The 26395-nt window shown below is 48.2% G+C and overlaps 1 protein-coding gene across 1 annotated transcript; it reads left to right on the top strand.

The window, feature by feature from the left end:
- Nucleotides 1-20439: 20439 nt before the first annotated feature.
- RASL11B (RAS like family 11 member B) lies at nucleotides 20440-24822 on the top strand. The gene is made up of 4 exons (XM_080649670.1): nucleotides 20440-20732; nucleotides 21333-21389; nucleotides 22542-22618; nucleotides 23393-24822. The coding sequence occupies exons 1-4, from the start codon at nucleotides 20591-20593 to the stop codon at nucleotides 23861-23863; spliced, it is 747 nt and encodes a 248-aa protein (XP_080505796.1). The 5' UTR covers nucleotides 20440-20590; the 3' UTR covers nucleotides 23864-24822.
- The last annotated feature ends 1573 nt before the right edge of the window (nucleotides 24823-26395 follow it).

Below are 26395 nucleotides of genomic sequence, written 5' to 3'. Positions count from 1 at the left end.
GATGGAGCTGGTGAGTTCCATGTGTCAAAGACAATACTAATGATAATAACAATAATGAATTCTACAGGCATTTACTGAGGTCCAACTATGTACCTGACACTGTACTACTTCTGAAAATAATTAATAACAGCTAAGGTTTATTGTCAGCACTCTTTTTTTTAAAAAAATATATATTTTATTGATTTTTAAAAATATATTTTATTGATTTTTTACAGAGAGGAAGGAAGAGGGACAGAGAGTTAGAAACATCGATGAGAGAGAAACATCGATCAGCTGCCTCCTGCACACCCCCTACTGGGGATGTGCCCGCAACCAAGTTACGTGCCCTTGACCGGAATCGAACCTGGGACCCTTCAGTCCACAGGCTGACGCTCTATCCACTGAGCCAAACCGGTTTTGGCTTTTATTGATTTTTTTACAGAGAAGAAGGGAGAGGGATAGAGAGTCAGAAACATTGATGGGAGAGAAACATCGATCAGCTGCCTCCTGCACACCTCCCACTGGGGATGTGCTCGCAACCCAGGTACATGCCCTTGACCGGAATCGAACCCGGAACCCTTGAGTCCACAGGCCAACGTTCTATCCACTGAGCCAAACCATTTAGGGCATCAGCACTCTTTTTTGCATATTATCTTAATTACTCATTCATTAACCTCATGAAGTAGATATTGTTATTAGTCCCATTCTTCAGATAAAGAAATTGAGCCTCAGAAAGATAAAGCAACTTGCCCAAAGTAACATCACTAGAATGGAAACCATAGCTAGAGTGGCGGGCAAAAAAAAAAAAAAAAAAAAAGAACCCAGGACCCCGACAATTGTGGGCATGACTGTCCACTGTGGACCACCTGACATGCCCACCCCAAGACGCCAGCTTTGTGCAGCAGCACGTAACCTTAGCCGATGCTCTATAAAGTCCCTTCCAGCCCTGAAGTCCTGGCTACAACAGTCCCCCTTTATCCGCGGGGTGGGAGATACATTCCAAGACCCCTGGTGGATGCCTGAAACCACAGATAGTCCTGAACTATCCTATATAATAAAAGGCTAATGCAAATAGATGGAACGGCAGGACAATTGGAACAACCGAACAACCAAACAACTGTTCGCTATGATGTGCGCTAACCACCAGGGGGTGTGTACGGAACATGGTGGGCATTGGCTGCAGTGGGATGGTGGAGCAGGAGAGTGGGAGCGCCAGACCAAGGTGGGGCGCCAGTCATTGTCATCGGGTGAGCCTCTGGTGGTTACTGAAAATTCTTTGCTCCTGCATGCTGCAGTCCCACCCGGTGCTCCACCCACAGCTAGTGTTGGAGCTGCTGCTCGTACCCACTGCTGGTGCCCGGCGCTGGTCCCGATCACTCAGTGCCATCAGTGGGTGTGAGCAGCCCTGATCGCCCAGAGGGCTTCTCCACCTCCTCCTGCTCCTGAGGGGCAATCAGGGCAGCAGCCACTGCTTGCACCTGCTGCTGGCACTGGCCCCAATCGCTCTGCACTGTCAGCGGGTGCAAGTGGCGCCGGCACTGTCAGTGCATGGGAGCGGTGGCAGCGGGATCAGGGCTGCTGGCAGACAGGGGATCAGGGGCCACAGCAGAAGGGCCTGGGCAGGGGCGCGGAGGATGGGCCGAGACCCGCCCCTGTGCCTACTGCAGCCCACAGTTCCTTTCAAGGTGCATGAATTTGTGCACTGGACCCCTAGTCATATATAATAAAAGTCTAATATGCAAATTGACCAAACAGCAGAATGACTGGCACTGACCACCAGGGGGCAGATGCTCAATGCAGGAGCTGTCCCCAGCCGCAGGCCCTAGGCCACAGCGGGTGCCAGCGCCACTTCCGACTCCCCCCCCACCCCCAATTGCCCCACAGGTCCCCCCACAGATTGGCCCTGATTGCCGGCCAGGCCTAGGGACCCTACCCATGCACGAATTTCGTGCATCAGGCCTCTAGTACATACATATACACCTATGATAAAGTTTAATTTATAAATTAGGCCATTTCACAGATAGAAGATTTATTCTTACCATAGATAATAGCAATCTCAGCATATGATTTTTTTCTTTTCTTCTTGAGTCGAGAGCAATTCACCTTCTCATTTAAAGGAAGCACTTTGTGGCTTCTCTGTGGCATATCCAAATTGCCAGCATCACTACTGGTACACGTTGGGCCACTATGAAGTAAGATAAGGGTTACATGAGCACAAGCACTGTGATACCCACAGTCGCTGTGAGAACCGAGATGGCTACTAAGAGACTAACTGGTGGAGAGAGTCTGTAGGGTGGAGACGCTGGATAAAGAGATGATTCTTGTCGGGGAGGGACAGTGCGAGATTTCATCACGCGACTCAGAACAGCGCACAGTTTAAAACGTATATATTGTTTGTTTTTTGAATTTCCATTTAATATCTTTGACCACAGTTGACCATGGGTAACTGAAACCACAGTCAGTGAAGGATGGATCAGGGGGACCACCCTATAAACAGTGCCCGGCTTGACCCTCAGCTTCTCACCTCTAACCTCAACAGCCAGGCACAGCTTCCCTGCTCCTCTGTTTTTACCTCCACCGAAAACTGGGGACTCTCCTCAGGCTAAGCAAGGAGAAGGCTCTCAGCCGGGAGAACACGCCCTGGGCCCCTGGGAGCCTGACTCCCCCTGACCTCTCAGCCACTTCTAAACCCTAAGCCCTCACCTTGCTCTGACTAGGCTTCCATTTCCACAGTGTCTCCCCCCCCCCCCTCCCCCGCCACCCCCCCCCCCACCCCCCACCCCCCCCCCCCCCCCCCCCGTCCCCAAAGGTCCTTCTCACCATGGTCCTGTTCACTGCTATCTGGTGCTGGGTCCCTCCTGAGCCAGGCTCCTGCTGGTGGTTTGCTAGTAGGGATAGGGGAGGGGGTCGCAGGGAGTTTGCTAGTAGGGATGGGGTGGGGGGGAGGGGTTGCAGGGAGTTTGCTAGTAGGGATAGGGGAGGGGGTCGCAGGGAGTTTGCTAGTAGGGATGGGGTGGTGGGGAGGGGGTTGCAGGGAGTTTGCTAGTAGGGATAGGGGAGGGGGTTGCAGGGAGTTTGCTAGTAGGGATAGGGGAGGAGGTCGCAGGGAGTTTGCTAGTAGGGATAGGGGAGGAGGTCGCAGGGTGTTTGCTAGTAGGGATAGGGGAGGGGGTCGCAGGGTGTTTGCTAGTAGGGATAGGGGAGGGGGTTGCAGGGTGTTTGCTAGTAGGGATAGGGGAGGGGGTTGCAGGGAGTTTGCTAGTAGGGATAGGGGAGGAGGTTGCAGGGAGTTTGCTAGTAGGGATAGGGGAGGGGGTTGCAGGGAGTTTGCTAGTAGGGATAGGGGAGGAGGTTGCAGGGAGTTTGCTAGTAGGGATAGGGGAGGAGGTTGCAGGGAGTTTGCTAGTAGGGATAGGGGAGGAGGTCGCAGGGTGTTTGCTAGTAGGGATAGGGGAGGGGGTTGCAGGGAGTTTGCTAGTAGGGATAGGGGAGGGGGTTGCAGGGAGTTTGCTAGTAGGGATGGGGGAGGGGGTTGCAGGGAGTTTGCTAGTAGGGATGGGGGAGGAGGGTTGAAGCTCTGCTACAGGGAGAAAAGCTTCCACTGACAGCTCAAATGGGTCCTTTTCATGGGATGTGGAAGGCAGGCACCTTTGGGGTTTCGGGCCTTAGGTTTGGTTATCTAAGGGAGGAGAGAATAATTTCTTTTGACCCAATTCTACCCTGGACACGACATCCTTATCACAATCTGGTCATGACCAACAACTGCACCTCCTTCTTCACTTCAATCTCAAGCAGCCCCTCTGAGCACCACCTCCCACTCCCCCAGCTCCGTTCCCTAGCAGCTCAACCACACTGTCTTCAGCCCCGGTGGGTAGAAGACTGCACTGGACTATAGGCACTTGACTGCCTCGCCTCTCTCCTTTCTCAGTCCCTCCAGATCCAGCTTAGTGTCCACGGTCCATGTTTACGGTCACTTTCTTGCAAAGCCTGTCAACCCCTTTCCTTTCCTTTTTTTGTTAACCCTCACCCGAGGATACTTATTCCATTGGTATTTTCAGAGAGAATGGAAGGGAGGGGGAGAAACAGAGAGAGAGAAACATCGATGCAGAAAAACAAATCAACTGGTTACCTCCTGCACACACCTGGACTGGGGATGAGGGGGCAGGGGGTGGGGGGAGGCGGGGATCAAGCCTACAGCCAAGGTATTGAACCCTGGACCGTTTAGTCCATAGGCCGACGCTCTGTCCACTATCCGCTGAGCCAAACCGGCTAGGGCAACACCTTTCCTTTTCTCTCTGTATATGACATTTTTCCTGGCAAACATGAACCCTGCACAAATCCTAGTCCATGCCTGCATGCGGGTGAATGAACAGGCTGGAGGAAAACATTCCTTCCTGCTGGCTCGTCTCACTCCACATCTTGACCACTAACCTCAGTTCAGTCCTGAGTCTGTCCAACAATCCTGGTGTCTCTAGTTTATTTATCTTCTGCCACCCGCCCCTCCCTTGACTGAGTCACATCTTCTCCCTCCTCAACATCCCAGCACTTCCTTCCCCGTCCTCACTCCCAGGTGATGGCCATGCTCTCCACTTCCCTGCAAGAATGGAGCAATCGGAAGACATGCCCGGTGCTCCCTCCACCTCCATCCTCCTGCCTGCTTCCGTCATCTCACACGCTGACCTCCTCCTGTTAAGAGAGAGGGGCAGCGACAGCTGCATCAAAGCAGACGGTTTCCTGAAACTCAGCACACTTCCACTTCCTCTATGTCGTGGGCCAGAACTGTGCCACCTCCTCCTTGCTGCAGAGGAGACAGAAATGAGAGAGAGGCCTTTTCGCTTCTATAGGAGATGTGGCAAGAGGGTTGGGATTAGCTGTTGGATGACAGGCAATAGCACCTGCCACAAACACAGTCTGATTCCCTGAGACTCATTTATGGCAGCAAAGAGGTTTGCTGTCTCTTCTGATGTTCTCCTACAGGCTCCCTCCATCATCAAAGTGTGGGGCCCTCTTAGACACTGTCATCCTCGCTGAAGGATCTTTCCCAAGCAGTCTAAGAGGAAGGGTACAGCTCATTCAGGCCTCTGGCTTCCTAATTCCATCGTTTAATCTTGATCAACATTTACTGCGGTAATTCCTTAGACTAACCTGTGTAAGATCACAAGGGAAGCAGGTGGTAGAGCTGGAACTCAGACTTGGAGATAGAAACATCCCCTGTCCCCCCTCCCCCGCCTCCTACCTCCCATAGAGTTTTGATTGTCCAGTGTATGTGGGCCAACCATTGGAGAAAGGCCTTTCAGAAATGCCATCTAAATTTCATTTTTCTCTCTTCCAGAGAGACACAGCAAATGCAAGCTTGGGAAGCCAAAAGCCCAGGGGCTCCGGGGCAGCACCTCTGGCCTAGGCAGGCTTCATTCTATTTCCATATCGTGGGCCACGCCCCATGAGTCATGACCCCAGAATAGATTGTTCACTTACACATGGAGGGGACCATGAGTTGGTGATCTGCTCTTTTACCTGCCTGGCTTTCATTTCCCATTTATAACCAATCTGTTCTCCTCCTGGTCCAAGCCATTCAGTGGGCCTGACCTCACCCGTTCTGCTCCAGGGATGGGCACGTGAGCTAGGCCTGGTGATCAGCATTTTCTATTCTCTTGGCCAAGATGACTGCCTCTATGTTGGGAATGTAACCCAGGCCAGGCCAAGGAGACTTGATTCTGGGACTTTTGCTGGAGTGACTGGGAAAGAGATCTCTTTTGGCTGAGAATTAGTTGCCAGCTGTGTGGCTGATATAAGCCGGGAGCTTCCAGGGACAACCACCTGTCAGGGCCTGCCTGAGAGGGAAGACAGGCAGGAAAGGAGAAGCAGGCCTGAGGCCGATGCATGTTGTTGAGCCTATAAACCCACCCAGCCACACGTGAACCCACCAAACCTACCTTTGGATTTTCTAGTTGCAGAAGCCCAGAAATTCCATTTTGATCCTAAGCCAATTAGAATTGAGTTTCTGTCATTTTTTCCTGCAGGATGTATTCCGACTAATTTAAAAAGACAGGTTCTTTTCCTACCCTCCCCAGATAAAACAAAAACCACTCTAGCCTGCCTTGTCCTTCTGCTCCTTAGATGAGACCAGTCCTGCTGTCTTAGCTCAAGGATCACGGATTATTCTTCAGCATCAAAGGTTGACACCGTGACCGACCCCATCTCCAACAATGCTCCAAGGTTGAGGGATTTCACAGTTTGAGTGGGAGGGAGACACAGGCTTTCTACTGCTTTGCTGACTCGAGCTTTCTATGGAAGTCTCTTTTCATGTTTTTAAGCAATTAGACATCTGCTGTGACATTACAGCCAGCGTATTACTATATAAGCCATCGACGTGACATTAGTGCAGACTTCCCCAAAGCATCCCTGTGCTCATCGGGTACTGGGCTTGTGACTGTTAGCTCATGTTCAGTAAATCATGCAGCCAATGAGAAGGAGAAGTTGAAGTTGTGCAGAAATGAGGGCAAGACAGTCCATAAATTTTTACTGACTCTGCCTTTCTCACTCAAGTAAGTGTTTAATAAGGTGGAGAGAAAGGTGTCATCACAGGTTTGAAATTATTCCCCACCGCCAGCCTTCCAGAGGGAGTAGAGCCATTTATCTGTCTACAGCGTGGGCTTGAGGATCAAGCCCATTCGGGTTTCCGTACGTCTGCAGAGGGCTGATCTGGTGTGTTCTCATGCTGACCTTTCATCACAGAAGGAAGGCAACCTACTCGGGAATTTGTAGAGGATACTTTATAAATCTAGCATCTGTCTATGAATGTGCTTTCATTTTCACCTCTCTCTATAGCACCTCTCTGCCTTCAGCCTTCTTCACATCTACTCGACGTGGGAGGACCAGAATGAGTGGGCACGGACAAGAGCTGATCCCTGGGTTTGGCAGGAACTGCTCTGGGGCCTTCTGCGTGCTGATCTCGCTCTTTTGTCTTCCTAGGCTCTTCTAGCCTCCAAGCTTGGCTGGTTGGCTGGTTCCTGTTCTTGGACTTGTCCCTGAACTTTTGTTCATCGACACCGACAACAGTGCCTGGCACATAGTAGGCATGCAATGCAGGCCACCCTGATGCACAGTTCCAAATGCACCATTCATATTTACATGATGCTCTAGGGCGCCATTTATATAGAACACCGTGAGTAGGGCCCCCTGGAATTGGGCAACTCAATATATTTTGTTGATGCCTACACAAATGAATTAGTGAATAAATGAATGAAGTCCTGACCAGACAGGCTTTGGCTTCTCCCCTTGAACTCAGGGTTCTTTTTTTCACTAAGATGCTCCAGCTTGCCTTTTCCTAACACACATCTCACATAGACACTCCCTAAGTAATCAGCCTCCAGGTTAATTCTGTTCCTATGTCTATCTGCTTTTTATTTGGGCAATTTGACTGCTTATTTCATCTTCTGAAGAAGTTCTGCTCAAGCAGCCAATTCTTTGGGTTCCTGGCCCTCATTATCCTCTTTCTCCAGATTTGGACCACCTTTGGCCCCCTCTCCCCTATCTCTTTTACTCTTGCTTGATCCCACACATGGACTTCTGCCTCTGAATGTCAAGGCACCAGGATCAGTGGCATTAGCTTCTTTGTTTCTCATGGACAAACAAATGTCAGAAATGGACCATGATTTGAGTCAACCATTGAATTGTGATCCATTTCTGACGTCAGCCATGGTCACAATGCTTCTTATTTGGTAATCCAAACCCTTTGGTTTTAGCAAATCCTGGAGTGTGTCTCTCTTGCCAATGGGCTCCAGAAGGGGTAGCTGGCTACTGTGAGAGCCCTTCGTGCATGTTGGAACCTCGGGATTCCCCACTGAGTCTGGGAACTAACAAGGTCAAAGACTCAAGTCTAAATGTCCTGCCTTCCAGCTTCCAAATCCTTCCATAAACTGGTAACATCTACTCATCCAATCAAGTGCTCACTCCATCCTAACAAAATTCCTTCTGTCAGCACAGCCTCTGCCACCCTCTTGACGATGCCACATTCCTTCCTCCTCCAAATGCACTCTCCTCCAAATCTCACTCATCCTTCAAGGTGCAGCTCAATGTCCAGCTACTCCGAGGAGCCTCCTATCTATCGGCACTCCTGCTCTGTTGATCTTTTTCTGTCTCAAGTACAATTATGCACAGTTTTTATGCATCGCACATATCATCCATTCTTTCCTCTGTAGAGCTTGACTTCCTAACAAGACTACATATTCCTTGGGGGCAGGAAAAATGTCAAAGTATTTCAGGGACTTTCACATGGCCTCACACACCTAGGGTGATTTAACAAACTTGACTGATCCTACTTCAGAGTTAGATCCCTAGTATTTCTGGAGTGTTTTCTTTTTGTTTGAACATTGGAAAAAGCACCAACTTTTTAAACTTTTCAGCATCACGTTGATGAGGACAATTGAAGGTAAGTTTGTTTGCTGAGGAAGTAGAACAAACTTTCTGTCCGAGACAGAAATAGAATCCTCTCCCCCAAACCCCTGCTGGAGCCTGTCATCTAACTATAATGGCCACATGGGCAGACCACACGAAGCAATCGAAGGTTCTGGGGATGATTAATGCTCAAGAGGAGCTGTGGCATTTGTCAACAGCTACCAGCATTCAGCAAATGTGCTGCTGGTCACTGAGTGTGGGCCCACTGTGCAGCATTATCCCCGCTCTGAATGGGACTGGCATTATGCAACAGGAGGACAGAAGGTGAAAAAGCAAAACACCAAGGAATAGGTGAATGCCATTTTTCCTTTTTATAAAGCACATTGCAGAGCAACTTGCTTATGATTGGAGTTAAATTCCACTCCACAGACTCAATTCTGAGTAGTTTTCCAGGCCTTGAGATTCATGGGCAAAATGAAGAGGTGCTTGAACTGAAGGTTTAAGTTAAAGAAGTGATACTCTGCCCCGTCCCCTACTGGGGATAAACTGAAAGTATTGGGTTTGGTGGTGCTTTTCCAGGTAACCAGTCCTGAATTTCCTACGCTCTGACCCTAAATCAACACAGGCAACATCCTGGTCAAATTATTGTCCTGTGGCTGTGATCCACACAACTGCAGGGGAAGTGCTCTTACCCTCGTGGGTTATATGAGAAGTCACTTTTAACAGCTGCAGCCCCTTCTTCCCTCACTGCCCCACCCTACACACACACACACACACACACACACACACACACACACACACACACCACAGTGTGGGCCTCCAGCCTTCTTTCCAGCCTGCCGCCCTCTTCATCCTTGCATTTCACACATTCCATTCCAAGTACAAACGTCCTCCACCTGCAAGTTGCATAAAAGATCAAAAGGTGAGATAAAGGCTGAGAATAAAGGGGACTTTGCCCTGGGTAGCTAGACAGTAGAGCCTGTTGAGAAGGGGGCAGCAAATTGTGAATTGTGGGGCTCTGGGGCTGGACTGCCTGGGTTCCCAAATTGCTTTTCCTACTTTCTAGCTGTGTCAGTTTGAGCAAACTGCCCAGCTTTCCTGGGCCTCAGTTACACTTCTTCACACAGGGATGACAACAACAGTGCTGGCCTTGTCTTGTTTGTGGTGGCATACACATGAGTCAATATGTATGGAGCACTTGGAGCAGTGCCAGGGACATGGGATGTGATGTGCCCAATAGGTGTTATTATTATTATAGAGGAAGGCATGCAGGAAAGGGACCATGATAAGACCTACAGGAGACAGTGCCAGTTCTTGCACATAATCTGTTCTGTCCATTTATTTCAGTCAGCAACTTTATTAAGACCTAGTATGTGCCAGGCACTTCCTAGGTGCATAGAATACAGAGATGGAAAAATCGTTCAGTCCTCGCCTTTGTGAGCTTACAGCCTAACCTGTATGTCCGTTCGTGGGCTGTCCACCTCGAAATCACCTCAGGCTGTGGGATGCCCAGCCACTCCACCCTGGGTGTGCAGCACAGTGGCTGGCCCATAGGAGGCTTCAGAAATGCTCTGCCACTGTCCTCCCTTCCAATAGGCTCCTCATGGACATCCTTGATTCACTTCCCAATTGGACTCCAGAATCAGCCATTCACCCAAATCCTAGACAAAATTACCCCCTTGCCCGGCCGGCAAGGCTCAGTGGTTGAGGGTCAACCTATGAACCTGGAGGTCACGGTTTGATTCCCAGTCGGGGCACATGCCCAGCTTGCGGGCTCGATCCCCAGTAGAGGGCATGTAGGAGGCAGCCAATCAATGATTCTCTCTCATCATTGATGTTTCTATTTTTCTCTCCCTCTCTCTTCTCTCTGAAATTATATATATATATTTTAAATCACTTGAGGCTACCACCTCATCTCCCTTTCTCTGCTTCTACTTCCCAGTATAGAATGTTGCTGCCTGAGCCACACTGAATAGGCTTCCCCAGCCTAATCCCACCATGGGGGTGGGGAGTGGAGGATTCCCCTCACACCAATAAACAATTCTTGTGAACTTGCAGTCTAGCTGTATGTCCCTAGCAGGGTGTTCAAGAATTCAACTCAATTCTGATACTATCTCCTGGGAGATAGCATCAGATTCCACTGGTTAAGCGTTCAGTCCTACAAGACTGCTCCCCCACCCCACCCTCATGCACACCCAGACGTCAGCCCAGCCGCAAGCCCAGGCTCTTCCCTGTGCTCCTGAGGAGGAGGTTCCAAGGACCTCCCCCTTGGGGTCTATGAATTTGAGAATGGCTCACAGAACTGGGGGAAACCTGTTTACTCACTATGCTATCCGTTGATTACAAAGAATATTAAAGGGTAAGAATCAATATCAGAGGAAGGGATACATTGGGTGAGACCCTGAGCAAAGGAGGTTCTGTCGTTGAGGAGCTTGGGGCCCAGTCGGTGGAACAGGAAAGTGATCTGGTTCCCCAGTGAGGAAGCTCTCCAAAAACAAGGCCAATAATGAGCTGTCCTCCTGGGCCTTTATGGAGGGAGGCTTCATATACAGTCATGATTGACCACTGGCAATTGCACTCAATCTTCAGCCCCTCTTCCTGCCCAGAGGTGTGCGGTGGGGGTGGGGCTGAAAGTTCCAAACCTCTAATCACTTGGTTGGTTGTCCTGGCAAACAGCCCCCACTTTTGAGTGGGGTACAGAAGCCACCTCATTAACATACAAAAGATACCTTGCTCACTCTCAACACTTAAGAACTTCCAAGGAATTTGGGGAGCTGTGAGCCAGGAACTGTGGATGAAGACCAAATACTTTATGCATCACAATGTTCACACACACTCCATATTCCTGTTGTTTCATTTCAGTTGGTCCTTGGGTTCTCCAAAGCATTGTTCTCCTCAAGCCTTCCCCACCACTACCCTGCCATTTCCTACTCCCACTTCTGAGCCACTGACCTTATTCTACTTCCCTGAGACCCAAGTTGGCCATCAGTAGCACTCTCTCCATCTTCTCCACCTCGAAATCACCTCAGGCTGCAAACCCATCCTCTTTGTCAGTCCACTGGCATCAGTGGAAGGAGTGAGCCAAGACTGAGCCGTGACTGGAGCACCCTGTCTCACCCCTAAAGCCAGTCTCTGTGATCTCATCCCCACCCTTCTCCACCTCTCCAGGCCTGACTCCCCTAGGCACCCCCTTCCACCACTCTAGCTTCCTTGGGCTCTCTCCACTGCCTCATTTCTCAAAGCATATAAATGCACAGATTCATTCACTCTTTTCCCACAAACACCGATTGAGTGCTAAAATGTGCTATGAGCTAAACACTCTTCTAGGATCTAGAGATAGGGCAGTGAAGAAAATAAAATCTCGACTCTCATGGAGCTTACTCTCTAGTGTGGAGTGTTGGCCAATAAACAGACAAATAATGTAGTGTGTCAAATGTAGAAGACTGCAAGCTGAAAGCCATTGGCAATTGCACTCAAAGGGTGCTGGTCATGCTGTGAACTGCAGAGGAAGGGCGGGCCAGAGAGAGGCAGGCCATGCCACAGAAGGGCCTGCTATGAGTGAGGCTGCTTTATAGTGGTGGAGGAGAAGCTGCTACAGGCCTACAGCTTTCCTGGTTTGTTGAGAAGCTTCTGGATTCTGATGTGGCACAGTACAACAGTCTGGATAATGTTCCCACCACGTTCTTGGACCTGGCGTGTGCTGTAATGGCAAGAAGGCTACCCCTTTCTGCCCTAAAACCCCGGTGGGTCTGGTTGATAATGGAGTCCAATAGCTTGTCCAAGACAAACAATTCCCTCTCTTGCCTGTGGATGGGGCGTAGAGGAATGCATCAGCTCTTGGCTCTATTGCGTGTTTTGGCAAACAAACATAATAACGACTTCAGTGTGGTCCTTCCAGCCTATCTCCTCATCTAGGCCCAGGTGAAGAGGAATTTGGGAGAGGATTTGACTGAGTTATAAATATAATACTTCCCAAGAACTGATTAAGAAACCATCAGGCTGGAAAAATAACTCTTTGCTTCATTCTCATAATAAATATATAAAAGTATTAAACTTTTATAATTTATAGGGTACTTTTGCATGCCTAATCTTATTGAATATTCAACATATTATATGACTCAAAATCCATTATAATTTTTTTAATATATTTTATTGATTTTTTACAGAGAAGAAGAGAGAGGGATAGAGAGTTAGAAACATGGAGGAAAGAGAAACATCGATCAGCTGCCTCCTGCACACCTTCTACTGGGGATGTGCCCGCAACCAAGGTACATGCCCTTGACTGGAATGGAACCTGGGACCTTTTAATCCTCAGGCCGATGCTCTATCCACTGAGCCAAACCGGTCAGGGCAAAATCCATTATAATTTATTTATCATTGAGCTAAACATATTTTCCAGTTAGCATGGGAATACACATTCTTCGCAAAAAAACACAACACGTTTTATTTTCATTGCTATTTGTGTTTAGAGTCCAGTAAGAATTGTCTCAAATTACATGAGAGACTTCCTATCTTGAAAACTTAGGGTCCTGGAGTGGATAGCTTTACATTCCACATGAATTAATAATGGTCTTCCTCCAGCACTCCCAGCAGATGCCCCAGCATACCAATCTCCATGTTCCTCATGCTTGGAATGTGTAATTCCTCCACGAGCTACATTCTGCTCTGGGCCACTTCTATTTTGGGACTAAATTGTTTCTTTATATAGAAACCAGTACCTTTGTCAAATCAAATGAGTACATGAGTCATTTGTGCATTTCCTAAAAACCATCACATCAAATTTTTCTCACCTGCTATCCATTTTCTTTTTTAATCAGGAGGAAATGCATTAACAATGCAAATGTCTTAGTGAAATGCCTAAGCTTTCACAGACCACTGCTAAAATGAAAATGCTTTCTGGTGGTAACTGAATTTCACACTTGTTTAAAGAATGATCACATCACCATTTGCATTTTTACCAACCAAGTAACTATATGCCTCCGCTAACTGGGGGGCTCTACTTCTATAATTCACATTATGGCCTTTTAGATAACACTGAATGGTCTGAGACGTTGGTGCTATTTAGGGCTTAGAAGGTATTTCTTGGTGACTATAATTCTGACAGCACTTTCCCTGTGATTTGAGGAATGGGGGGAGGAGAGTGAAGCTTGTTCTTTCCTCATATCCTAGGTGGCTATATATGACGAGATTTTATTTCTTATTAGCTTAGTACATTATGCTAAGGAACTGAGGCTATGGGGAGAGGCCTTGCTTTCTGTACAAAAACAAATATGGATGCCTAAAGAGTCACCTAAGGCTGGGCCAGGGTGCTCAGTGGTGGGGCGTAGACCCACAACCAGGAGATCACGATTCAACTCCCAGTCAGGGCACATGACCAGGTTGCGGGCTCCATCCCCAGTAGGGGGCGTGCAGGAGGCAGTAGATAAATGATTCTCATCATTGATGTTTCTATCTCTGTCTCTCCCTTTCCCTTCTGCTCTGAAATCAATAAAAAATATACATATGTGTTTTTAAAAAGAGTCACCTAAGAATTCTTCAGGCATCCCCAGAAGAAATTAGAGGGCAAATAGTAGGTGTGTCCAATCTAAGGAGTTTGTGGCTAAAGGGTTCCGTTAAACAATAGACTCAATTGTCTGAACCTTTCTGAACCTTTTCTGCTTGGGCCTTATCTCCTGATCACAGTATCTAGCCAAGTATCATGAGAATACTCATTCCTGGGGGACCGAGGCTGATACTTATTTCTCTCTGCTTTGTCTTTTGTACAACTGATGGGTTAGAGAGAGAAGGGGCAGATGAACATGCTTGCTGGATTCTTCTCACTGGAGAAAAGAAGAAAAGAACTAAAAGATCTAAAAGTACATTAGTACTGCTTAGCTGCAATATTGTTAGACCTTTCATTGAACTAAGGGAACTTCTGACAAAGTCTTTGTGAATAAAGCAGTAATGCGAGTTCCTAATATTCTAAAAGGCTTTGGGAAAATGGGCACTCTAAGTTTTCCTACTCCCACTGAAAACACAGTGGAAATTCACTAGTTATTCCAAGTAATGTTTTCATAAGGTATGTTTTTATTGATTTTTAGAGAGAGAGGAAGGGAGAGGGGGAGACAGAGAGAGAGAGAGAAAAACAAAATACCACTTTGATGTGAGAGAGAAACATAGATCAGTTGCCTCCCACACCCACCCAACTGGAATGGAACCTGAAACCTGGGCATGTGTCCTGACCAGGAGTTGAAATGGTGACCTTTCAGTGCACGGGACAATAATCAACCAACTGATCCACACTGGCCAGGGCCCAAGTAATGTTTAAAACGTGAAATTATTCTGAGTTATTGTCATCAGATTGCTAATCAAATAGGTGTTCTATGTTCCTAGAAAAGTGACTTGGGGTACTAAGACTCAAATCATTTGAGAGAAGAAGAAAGTCTCAGATTTTCCCTGAATGAAAAAGACAATTATTTTCACCTTTTCTTTTACCTTCAGTTTATATATTACATTGAAATAGAGAAAGAGGGTGGAGGAAACCTTCCAGAATAAGAGAGATAAAATCTGGTAGAGCTGCAAGGCCATATAATTGTAGAACACTAGTACTTCTTTCTCTGTAGTGTGGAAGGGGGAAATGTGGGCCATTTGCTACCATAGAAACCAACCGAGGTATGTGGGAGGGGGACGGAAGGCCCACTGCAGGAACTTAAAGATCTTACTTTTTTTCAAAGTTAAAGTGTTCTCCAGTCAATAAGTGATCTTTCTCTTGGCCAAAGGTAGGTAGGTATATGTGTGTGTATCCTTTTTATTGAAATCAGTTCCAATCTGCCTTCCCTACAACTTTGCCTTTAGAACCTGGATTTTCTGTTTTTCAGTCCAGTGTTTCCTTAAAGGAAGGTTGACACACAAAAAAGAATCATTGAGCACCCTGTGCACCAGGCATAGCTCTCCGTAGTGGAGTGCACAGCCTGCAGGACATCTAACACACATTGCATAGAGCCACTGGATGAAATCCCTCTATTATGCTACGTTATATCTGTCCCTATTTCCATTCTCAGAAATCTCTTAGAAAATGAGCAGCGCAGAATGAATTCCTTCCCCTCTCTAATTCAACAGCTGTGTCCAAATTATGGTTCTTTTTAATTTTTTAAAATTGAAAAAGATTATTACAAACAGATGAAGGAGGCACACTTCCTGTTTCCTGTTCCTTTACAATCCATGTCACAGGCAGCCACCCTTTCCTTACCAGTTCGTCAGTCCTCTCCGAACTACCAGGAAAGGCAAAGGAGCAATGGACCAGGTGTTTGGAAGCTGCAGACCACACCAAAGTCTGTCCTTCTGGAAAGAGGCTGCAGGAGAAAAGATACCAGCTCAGCATAAGTGTGCTGCTGTGGATGGTAGGGAGTTCCCATTACATAAAAGCAACGAAAATAGCGGTCTTGAATGGAAGTCTCAAAGCAATCAACTGAAAAAGAACTTCATTATATTCTTACAATTGCAAATTAAATGTCTAGTGGGCCCTATCTCTCCTTTTCTGGGACTCTATGTTCTTTGGGTTGCGAGAGAAGTGCAGAGGAAACGGTGGATTCATACTCTGCTTCCTTTCCATTTCTTAGTGTGTCTTCATGTATGGCTGAGACTACAAAGCTAAACACATTTCCCAGATTCCTTTGCAGCTAGGGTAATGAATACAAAATAGCTTCATTAACCAGTGTACTCAAGTAAGAGTTGCAGGGAGGAGGCCATCTCTCTGTGGCTGGGTGCTTTCTGCTGCCAGGCTCCCCTGTGGAGACACTGGCCCTTTCTGCATGTTCGGCCTCTACCTTTGTGGGTCTGGAAAGACAGTAGCAGTGGCGGCAGTGCCATCTCCTGATCCCCCCTCTTCTGGATTATGCAAGAGCTTCCTGGGCGGGCCAGCTCTGCAGCTCTGGGAATCATTTTTGCAGACCCAGCCCAGAGCCCATCACTCTAGCCCTTCTGACAACACTGAATGCAGGTAATTCCCTGTGTAAGAGTAATTTTCTATTTAAAGGAGCTGAAAGGGTATCTGTTTACTAGACCTAAACAGGCAGGGTTGACAAAGGTCAAGAAAAAGAAAGTCTACTTGTTGACCAAGGCCTCGATGCTCAGAGGGGGCTGATCTGGGAGAAACTCTTGGTGACACAGGCAGAGGGGGAGCTCATTTGGTTCCATGGGGCATGGTCTCAGAAGGAAGGACTACACAACTTCTGGGGATTATTTCATGGATATGTGTGTCCCTCCTTGGAATCACTAGCACTCTTCCCTCTGTCCACCCATTAGGAACTATTCTGTTCCTTGAATTCTCTCATGGTGAGGCCTTTGCTTTCATTTATAGTCCACAAACACTTACCGAGTATCTACTGTCTTCTGGCAAATGCTAGATCCTCTGCAAACCAACCCACCTCTCCCCCTCCGAGGCCCCTGCTTCAGACTCCCACAAATACACAAAACACAAACTTTACAACTACTCAAACTTTTACACATTCTTCCTTGACTCCCACAATCCGGGCTTTTAGTCCTGCCTTGTAATCCTATAGCTCCTGAATTTCCTCTATCAAAGCATTTCCTCACAGGGCATTGAAATTGCTTATTCATTTCTTTGTCTCCCATGCTAAATGTTAACTGCAGTGACGGCAAAGTCTGTCTTGTTTGCCAGAGTAGACTTGGGACCCAGCATAGTGCCTGGTACTCCCATGGCTCAGACATCCCATAAATAGTTATTGAATTTATATTCTAGTATACTAAGGAATTTCAGAAACTGGATTATCTCTGGAAGCTCTCAGATCTAAGATCAGCTGTACAGATCAAAGGAGGTGATAGAAACTCTGGGTGCTGAGGCAAAATCAGAAGTTGGCAAAATATTTCTTTCAAGTTTTTCATATTTTAGCACCTTCACCACCATTTCTTTTAGCTTAAACAATAAAAAGCGGTGGAGGGAGCGAGAGGGAGAGGGAGAGCAGTTCAAACCACTTTGAACATTCTCCCTATGCTATACCATTTATTCTTTTTAGATTTTGGCTCTGTCCCTTATAGGATATTTGACCTGGAGGAATTTTTAACCTGAGTCTTTGTTTTCTCATTTATAAAATGGCCACAAATTCTTTGACACTGTTCCTATGTCCCTGCCACTTGCCCTTTAACTTGGGTGGGCTCTGTGACAGTTTGACAATATCATACAGCAGAAGGGATGCTGCACCAACTTCCACGCAGGAGCCTTAACAGATTGGCAGCTTCCGGTTCCTGTCTTAGAATGCTCACTCTAAGGGAAGTCGCCCGTCTTGCTATGAAGGAGCCTGAGCTGCCATTGGAGAGACTGGATAGAGGAAGAGGCTGGCTAGTCGCAGCTGTCCTGGCATTCCAGCCGAAATGCAGACGTGTGCGTGAAGAAGCCATCTTGGTGTCCAGCCCAGGTGAGGATTCGGATGACTCCACCCCAGCTGCCATCTGATGGTAACTACATGAGAGGCCCCAAGCAAGAACTGCCCAGCTGAGCACGGTCAACCCACAGAACTGGGAGCCACTGAGGCTCCGGGTGGTTTACTAAACAGCAGTAGATAATGCAACCGGAAGTGATGGCGATAGGATTGTCACGAAGGTAAATGGGATTTCTGGTATGCTAGATCTCTGGAATAAATGAAGCTTTCAATATACACCAATTTTCCTGTCCCTTCCCCTTCCTCTCTATTAATTCTATGAAATTCCAAGACGGGGTTACTTTCAGTATCATCATTGGAAGGTAGGGTGAGCTGGAGCTGGGCTCTTTGCCAGATGTTTGGAATTTGAACAGCTCCCCTTTCTTCTCTCCATCTTTCTCTTGTTTTCTGTGCTCTTTAAAGCACAGACCGATCATTTAGACCTAAAATAAGAATACCAAATTCAGCCTTTGTGTTTCAGACAGAAAAATCATAGGCTTGGTACAGGCTCATGGTAATAAAAATCAAGCCCCAGAAGCATTTTAGAGTCAAAGCAAAATTCTCCTTGGCAACTTTTGTCATGTCTGCATGTGAGTGTGTGTATAAAAAGCAGTTAAACAAAAACTTCAGACTTCATAATTATTTCACCATGTAAACATGGCTTTTGGGGGTGGGGGTTAAAAAGTACATGGTTACCTGTAATTACAGTCTTGCTACATTTGATTTTATAGCACATCAAAATTAAAATTTGAGTTAAACCATGTAGAAAGACATGGTACATATTCTAAATGCTTCCCCCCCCTCCTTACTCAAATGGCTGAGTTTATTTTATTCTTGTGATCCCCACAGAAGTCAACCTTTTATTATGTTGGTTGCTAAGGTGACACATCTTGCCAATCATGCTGCCCATCCTAGAAAACTTGCTATCAAGGCAGTTTGAGATTACCTTTCCTCTGTTTTGAATTCCTGAGGACACCTAAATCAAGATAGGCAAGAGAGTTCACCTCAGTCTGAATTGGGTCAGCATCATAAATTCCATCAAATACCTGGTCAATTAACTTGAGGGTGGAAGAGGGACTCAAACTAGATGTCTGACATGTGTAGATAAGAGAACTGGTTTATACTTTTATTTTTAAAATATATTTTATTGATTTTTATAGAGAGGAAGGGAGAGGGTTAGAGAGTTAGAAACATCGATGAGAGAGAAACATTGATCAGCTGCCTCCTGCACACCCCCTACTGGGGATGTGCCCACAACCAAGGTCATGCCCTTGACCGGAATCGAACCTGGGACACTTCAGTCTGTAGGCCGAGGCTCTATCCACTAAGCCAAACCCGTTAGGGCTGCTTTATACTTTTATATATCATATCAACCTTTAATATGGCTGAAGATACAAAGTTACAATGTTTATGCCCAGGATAAAAGCCTCTGGAACCTTTGGGGGCCCACAAGGTTAAAAAGGTGGGGATGGGGGGAGGGGGTGGGATGGAGGTGGTCAGCCTGGGTGTCTGGTGACATTTCACAGTCAGTTCCAGCTATAGAATATTTAGATGGGAAACCTAGTCTACTATTGAAGATGTCTTTCTTTCCCTGATGAGAATGCAAGGGGCTGGAGCTTGGGGTTTTATGAGTGCAAGCACACGTCCTCCTTGGCATCGTCACTTTACTAACCTTGCCATTCCTGGTGTCCAGAGACAAGTGCGGACCCTTCTGGTCTCTGCTTCCGGTGTAGTCGGTATGCAGACACAGCTGGGGCAACTGTTTCTTTCCATCTCACAGCTCCAATCGGAGGTGTGACAGTGTGAGGCGCTAGGAAGCTTGTTCGATAATTACTTCTTGATTTGCCTCTGGGAGTGCAAATGCATCGACCTATGTGCGTTCACGTGAGCTTGTCGGAGGGTGAGCGATCAGCCGCCCGGTCGAGAGCCAGAGAGTGTGGGTCTACCGACAAAATAGTGACATTATTTTGCCCCCAAATAAAAAGTCACATGTTAGGAGAGTGGTCACGGGGTCTTTGTTACTGATTGCCATTGTAGCCAAATCTGTAATCCGAGATGCCACCCCAGGTGCACCCAAGTCAGTGCAGTCATGCCCCAAATGAATGAGGCAGGCGCGAAGCGGGCAGCAGGGCTGGCCCCCATACCCGGCGAGCTCGCACCCGCGGGGCCCCCGCCTCCCGGGCGCAGGTTCCCAGAGGGCTGGGGCCCAGAGGTCAGTGGCTGCAGGGAGTGGGTGGGTGGGCCGGGCACCGGAGAGGAGGCAGGTGCACGAGAAGCGCTCTAGGGAGACCCGCTTCCCGGCACCCGAGGCGCCCCCAACCCTTTAGCCACAGCACCTGCCCCGTGCGGGCGCAGCGGGACCCCGGCCGGCGCCCCAGCCTGCCCTTCCCGGAGCCCGCCATTGGCTGAGCCCTCGGCTCCAGCCCACACGTGGCCCACCACACACAGGTGGCCCCCCCTCGGGCCCGCCGCCCCATTTTACCCGCTCCTCACGGGGCCCAGCACCGGCTCCTGTCGCCCCCAGGGGCGCGGCGCCCGCAGTTCGGCGCCGGGGGCGGGGCCTCGCGCAGGGCGCCCGAGGATTGGCCTCGGGCGGCGGAGGGCGGGGCCGACCTCGGAGAAAACAGCGCGCGCGCAGCCCGGGAGCGGTCCCGGCCGGAGTCTGAGGCTCCCTGAGCAACGCGCCGTCCGCCCGCGCTCGCTTTCTGTTGTTTCAGCCTTCCTCCCGCTCCCGCGCAGCGCGAGCTCCTCCCGCCCGCAGCTCCCGTCCCGCGCGGAGCAGCCCGGCCGGAGCGGCGATGCGCCTCATTCAGAACATGTGCACCATCGCCGAGTACCCCGCTCCGGGCAGCGCCGCGGCCGCCGACTACTGCCTGAGGGCGGCGGGCCGCAGGCTGGTCAAGATCGCCGTGGTGGGGGCCAGCGGCGTGGGCAAGACCGGTGAGTCCTCGCGCTCGGGCGAGAACCCGCTGGTCTCCGGGCTGGACGGAGCAGGGCGAGGTGGGAGCGGTGGCTGCACTGCCCGCCCGTCGTCTCCTGTGGACCCACTGCCCCTCCGGGGGACCCGAGCCAGCCTCGCTTCCAATCCCTCCTTCTACGGATGAGGGGAACTGGGACCCCGAGTGGCCGGGCGACCGTCTCGGCACCACCGACTCACCGAGACCAGAGCTTTGGGGTTCTTGAGCCTCCGGTGGTGCCTGGCACAAAGGGGGACTTAGGGAGCGTAGCCGCTCCGCGGGGCGGCCTTTCAGGTTGGGAAAGATGTGTCTGCCGGGAGGCTTAGGTGTGGCTGAGCCGGCTCAGAGGAGCGGGTGGCCCCATGGCCCTTCCAGCTGGACGGAGCGGTGACTCGCTCTGTACCCGTGCGGTGTCTGGAGGAAGCGTGAAGGAGCTGGGGGAGGGCTGCGGGGGGTAGGAATTTCTAGGTGGCGGCTGGCTTTCTCTGGGAGAGCTGGTGGCCAGAGGGCGTGGAGTGGAGAAGATCCATCTAACTTCAGCGCCACGGTTAAGCCTCTGTCCTTTCTCTTTTCTGACCTGCAGCTCTGGTGGTCCGGTTCCTCACCAAGCGATTCATTGGTGACTACGAAAGAAATGCAGGTGAGGAAGCGCTTCTGAAGGAAATGCCATCCGCTTGCACCAGTGCTGCTGGTCTCATTTTCAGTGTCTCCCAGGCAGGCTCCTTCAGAGTGACAGTCAGCATCAGGGTCTTGCCACATCCAACTCTGCCTGCCCCCCTCCCCCCCCCCCCCCCACACACACACATTTCCCTGTGCTCCCCTTCCATAACTGCCATCTGGCCTCATTCCACTCCAGGCCCATTCATCAATTTATCAAGTGCCTGAAAGTATTCCCCTTGGTATGTTTCAACGATGGGGACCCCAGTTGGAAGCACCCTTTGTTCTGAAGAGCCTCTCCCTTCAAAACACTCCTGCCAAAGTCATAAAAAAAAAACAACGTTGGCCAGCTCCTCCCCCACCCCATCCCTCTCTGCTGGCTGCCTTTCAGAGGTGACCTTTTAAAGCAAAGGCCAAGCGAGAGCCGCTGTAAACCCAACGTTCTCTTTTCTTAACAAAGAAAAAAGACGGCACGCTAGAATTTTAGGAGAGTTCCTGAATCAATGCGAGGACACTGTTTCAATCCCTGGGATTAAGACTGGCCATGGGGGAGGCTTAAGGGCTTTCAACCTATGTTCTGTTAACAAATTGTTTCATTCCTTAGACCATCTGAAGTACCTACAGGGATTATTTGAAATGCGCTCTATAAACCATCCCAAGATAAGGCATGGCAGCCTTTTGCTTTGATGTAGAGTTAGCTATTGCTATGTCACATTTTTATTTCAGTTGGTAATGTTGGCTCTGCATTTGCTAACAGTATTTGCCTACCCAGCCATTGTATCTGATAGCTAAAGTATAAATATATGTCTGAGTGATAAAGTACTAAAATAAAATAGAAACCACACACATGCTGAGCAAGGAAATACTCTAAATATGGAAGCTCTGTTTAAAACTACCCAAATCAGTTTCCAAAAATGTGCAAACTTTGCCCTGGTTTTAATAAATCAACTAATATGGAATCAAAATTACAGTTGTCTCCAAAAAAAAAAAAAAATCTGAATTAAGCCTATTAACTATAGCTTATTTTTGTGCATTGGTTCAGGTTGTATTTTCTAAGTTTTAAAAAAAATCCCATAATGTTTTCAAAGTTGTACAAGAAGGATGAACATACTTTCTTTTTTCTTTTGCCTGATAGGTAATCTCTACACCAGACAAGTTCAAATAGAAGGTGAAACCCTGGCTATTCAGGTTCAAGACACTCCAGGTATTCAGGTGAGAAGCTCTGAGATGCGTGGCTAGGTCGATGGGGAGGTGGCTTGACTGTTGAACTGTTCAGTTCTCAAAGTACGAAGGAGAGGAATTTGGGGAGTCAAGTCGAGGCTTTACATGTGTGACACTTCAGTGCTATCTGGCTTTTGGTCAGTCTTAGCCTGGCTTAATTTGGGAGACTTGGCTGAGGGGCAGAAATCTTAGGAGTCTACCCAGCAGGAAAGACCAAACCAGACACATCGGGAATAGGCAGTTTCCGACTATGATTAAAAAGGTCACTTTTTACATTCGTGTCTTGCCATTCAAAATCAAAATCTAGGTTTAGTCTCCAAATACTCGAAATCACTTTTTATTGTGGAAAGTTCCTCTATAGACAAAAGAGCCAGGCTAGCGTGTGTGTGTGTGTGTGTGTGTGTGTGTTTCCCTCTTGAGCTGGGCAGTTATCCAGGTTTAAATGCTTCCAGCTCCTATCTTTACTTCTCCAGACTTACTGTCTAGCCAGTTAATTTCCCATTTTATGCAACTACAAAGTCTCTCTGCATGGAGTTCTCTGCAGGTCAATTTTCCACTTGAGTGTGGTGAGCTGCACTGTTATTTATTCCAACTCCGTGCAGCTGGATCAACATATTGTCAAGAAAGCTGAAGTGTGTGGGGATATAACTTGTTTATGGCCTGCGACCTGGCATTACTGTCAAGGGCTCTTTTGAATTCTCTATCCAGCCAAGCCAGGGCTCTCTCCTGCACTCGCCATTCACCTTGCCACTCCCCCTCTCTCAGGTCCACGAGAACAGCTTGAGCTGCAACGAGCAGCTGAGTAGGTGCATTCGCTGGGCCGACGCCGTGGTCATCGTTTTCTCCATCACCGACTACAAGAGCTATGAACTCATTGGCCAGCTCCACCAGCAGGTCCAGCAGCTCCACCTGGGCACGCGGCTGCCCGTGGTGGTCGTGGCCAACAAAGCTGACCTGCTACACATCAAGCAGGTGGACCCTCAGCTTGGACTGCAGCTGGCCGGCATGCTGGGCTGCTCCTTCTATGAAGTGTCCGTCAGCGAAAACTACAATGACGTCTACAACGCTTTCCACATCCTGTGCAAAGAAGTGAGCCACAAACAGCCGCCGAGCAGCACGCCCGAGAAGCGAAGAACCTCCCTCATCCCCAGGCCCAAGTCGCCCAACATGCAGGACCTGAAGAGGCGGTTCAAGCAAGCCCTTTCTGCCAAAGTGAGGACTGTCACCTCTGTCTGAAGCAGAGGCACGTGGGGGTGTGGTCTTCCCAGGAAGAGAGTCTGAGGCTCTCCAGGTGCAGGAACGTTGAATGCTGGGAGTAATTCGTGGTTCCAGAAAGGGCCGGAGCAGGGAGGCCCGGAGGGCCTGCGGAACTGGTGCGGAAAAGGAAGCATTGTTCTGAGCAGGGGGACAGAACCGGTGAGGCGTGATGCCCACCAAGCCGCTCTCTGAATATGTGAAATGGATTCCCTGTCTTGTCCTGTGGAGGGGAAGGGGGCATAATTGCTTTGGATTTTGTCCTTAATACCTTGTAAATGATGCTCAGTGGTAGTTTCACCAAATATATCGATGTGATTTACAGTGGGAATGAAATAGACTCGGCTCTCACGGGCTCTCCTTTTTCTTCCTTCTCCTTTCTTCCACCCGTATCCCCCAAGGAAGAATTGTTTTTCTCTTCAAGGAGGATTTGCATCTCTGGAACCCTATTCCTGATAGAATGCCTTTCTAACTGGAAGGGTACCCAGTTTCTTAGGACAAAGAGGAAAATATTTCCCCATTCCCCCCAAAAGGGTGGAGTTTATGGGCCAAAATGTGTACCCAGACATCTGTAAGCGTATATGGCCTGACAAGGGAGGCTGCTTAGTTGGACCTGTGATCAGTGGTTGAGAACAAACTCTTCAGCCCCAAACTTTGAGTGGTTGTGAGACTGTATAATTAAAAAAAAAAAAAAAAAACACAACTGTTGCATCAGGTACAGAAAGAAAATGTGTCCATTGAATTTGGTGTGATTTGTGTAACTGGCTCATGGCAATGATGTTGGGCTGCTTCCCAGGTCTGGTTGAGTCATGGCTTAAATACCAAAACACTATCTGACAGCGAGTGAACAGATGCACAAATCCCCTACACAGATGCACTTTAAAGCCACCCAAGCTTTGGCTTAAATTGTAATTTATTTTATGTACAATAAATTTCATTTTAAAAGAATAGACATCTGACTTGGTCTTTATTGAAACACTCACCTTTTGTCCTTCAAAGAATTACTTAGTATCTTGGGTATGTTGAGTTAGGCATATGCCTTCCAAAGGTTATGTCTTTTTAAAAAATATATTTGTATTAATTTCAGAGAGGAAGGGAGAGAGAGAGAGAGGGAGAGATAGAAGCATCAATGTTGAGAGAGAGCCATTAATCAGGAGCTATGAGGGCCTCCTGAACGCCCCCCACTGGGGATCGAGCCTGCAACCCAGGCATGTGCCCTGACCTGGAATCGAACTGTGACCTCCTGGTTCATAGGTTGACACTCAACCACTGAACCATGCCAGCTGGGTCAAGGGTTATGTCTTAAATGTCCCAACCAAATATGTGTATTCAACTGTTATTCCCACTTTGCAGATGAGGAAAAAGGCTTACAAACAAGTTGCATATCTTGTCAAAGGCCACAACCTATGAGTGTTGTAAGTTGTAATTTGCCGCTTTATAGTCAATAGCATATCTCCTATCCATTTCCTTCATGATGTTCCAGGTAAACCAGACACGTCTGGCTGTATGTTTTATGCTGTGAAGACATCTTAGCCAAGCCTTGAAGAAACTAATGCTCCTACCCAAGATTACTGCTTCGCCATACATGCTCCATTTGGCAAACCTTTTTGGGGTATGCTGCTTTCAGAAAGTGCACTTTGTTCTCATTGTGGAAGCTTGGAGCCATTGACCTGGGCCATTCAGGAGCCCCTCATAGCTCCTATCACAAGAGTATGTGCTAAAACTGCCAGGCCACTCATCTGTGTCCATCTGGGCCAGAGAGACCCTCATGCAAGCCAAGTGAGCCAACATCTTTATGGGCCAATGGTCACACTTGTATTGGAGTAGTGCTTTCACATACCTGATCTCATTCATTCCTCCAGGGAACCCTGGGAGACGGGTGCAGGAGGAAATACTATCTTACAGATGAGAAAAACAGGCTCTGAGCTTCGAGTGATGTCCTCAAGTTCCCACAGACGACCTGAATCAACGTCTTCGGACTAAATTGTAAACTTAAAAATAAGGCCTTTTAAATCGAAAGGCAAACAAGTGTTTATTTCAGCTATTTGGGAATCAATGCTTCAATTAGGAGACAAAAGCAATGGGTCTTGATGAGAAAGGGGAGGGGAACAGTTAGTTACAGCAATAGAGGAAGGCATTTCTATTGGTGCAGATAACATAACCTAGTGATGTTAATTCTAAACACTTTTTAATTTTCAGCCCTGTGATCATCCGTCCAGTAGTCATCTTGCTATCTTTGTAGAGAGTTCCTTGGGAAACAAGGTTGCTTAGGCCCAGTCCAAAGGTCATTTTGCCGTGTTTTTAACATTCCAAGGTTTGAGGTATAAGACATGAAAGGCAATTCCTTGGGCATGGCAGCTCCAGCTCCATCTTAAAGTGGCTCTGTTCATATTATTGTTCACAATATTCAGCGTTCTTCTTTCTTTGTAAGATTTCACATATGAGATGCTGTTGCAAAAGCAGGGCCATGGAACCGAGGGGAGCAGCCAAAATGAATAGCTCCTGAGGACCTAC

This window comes from Plecotus auritus (genome assembly GCF_963455305.1).
Source record: "Plecotus auritus genome assembly, chromosome: 1".
In the NCBI taxonomy this organism is placed as follows: domain Eukaryota; kingdom Metazoa; phylum Chordata; class Mammalia; order Chiroptera; family Vespertilionidae; genus Plecotus; species Plecotus auritus.
This window is presented reverse-complemented; position numbering and strand designations above follow the sequence as displayed.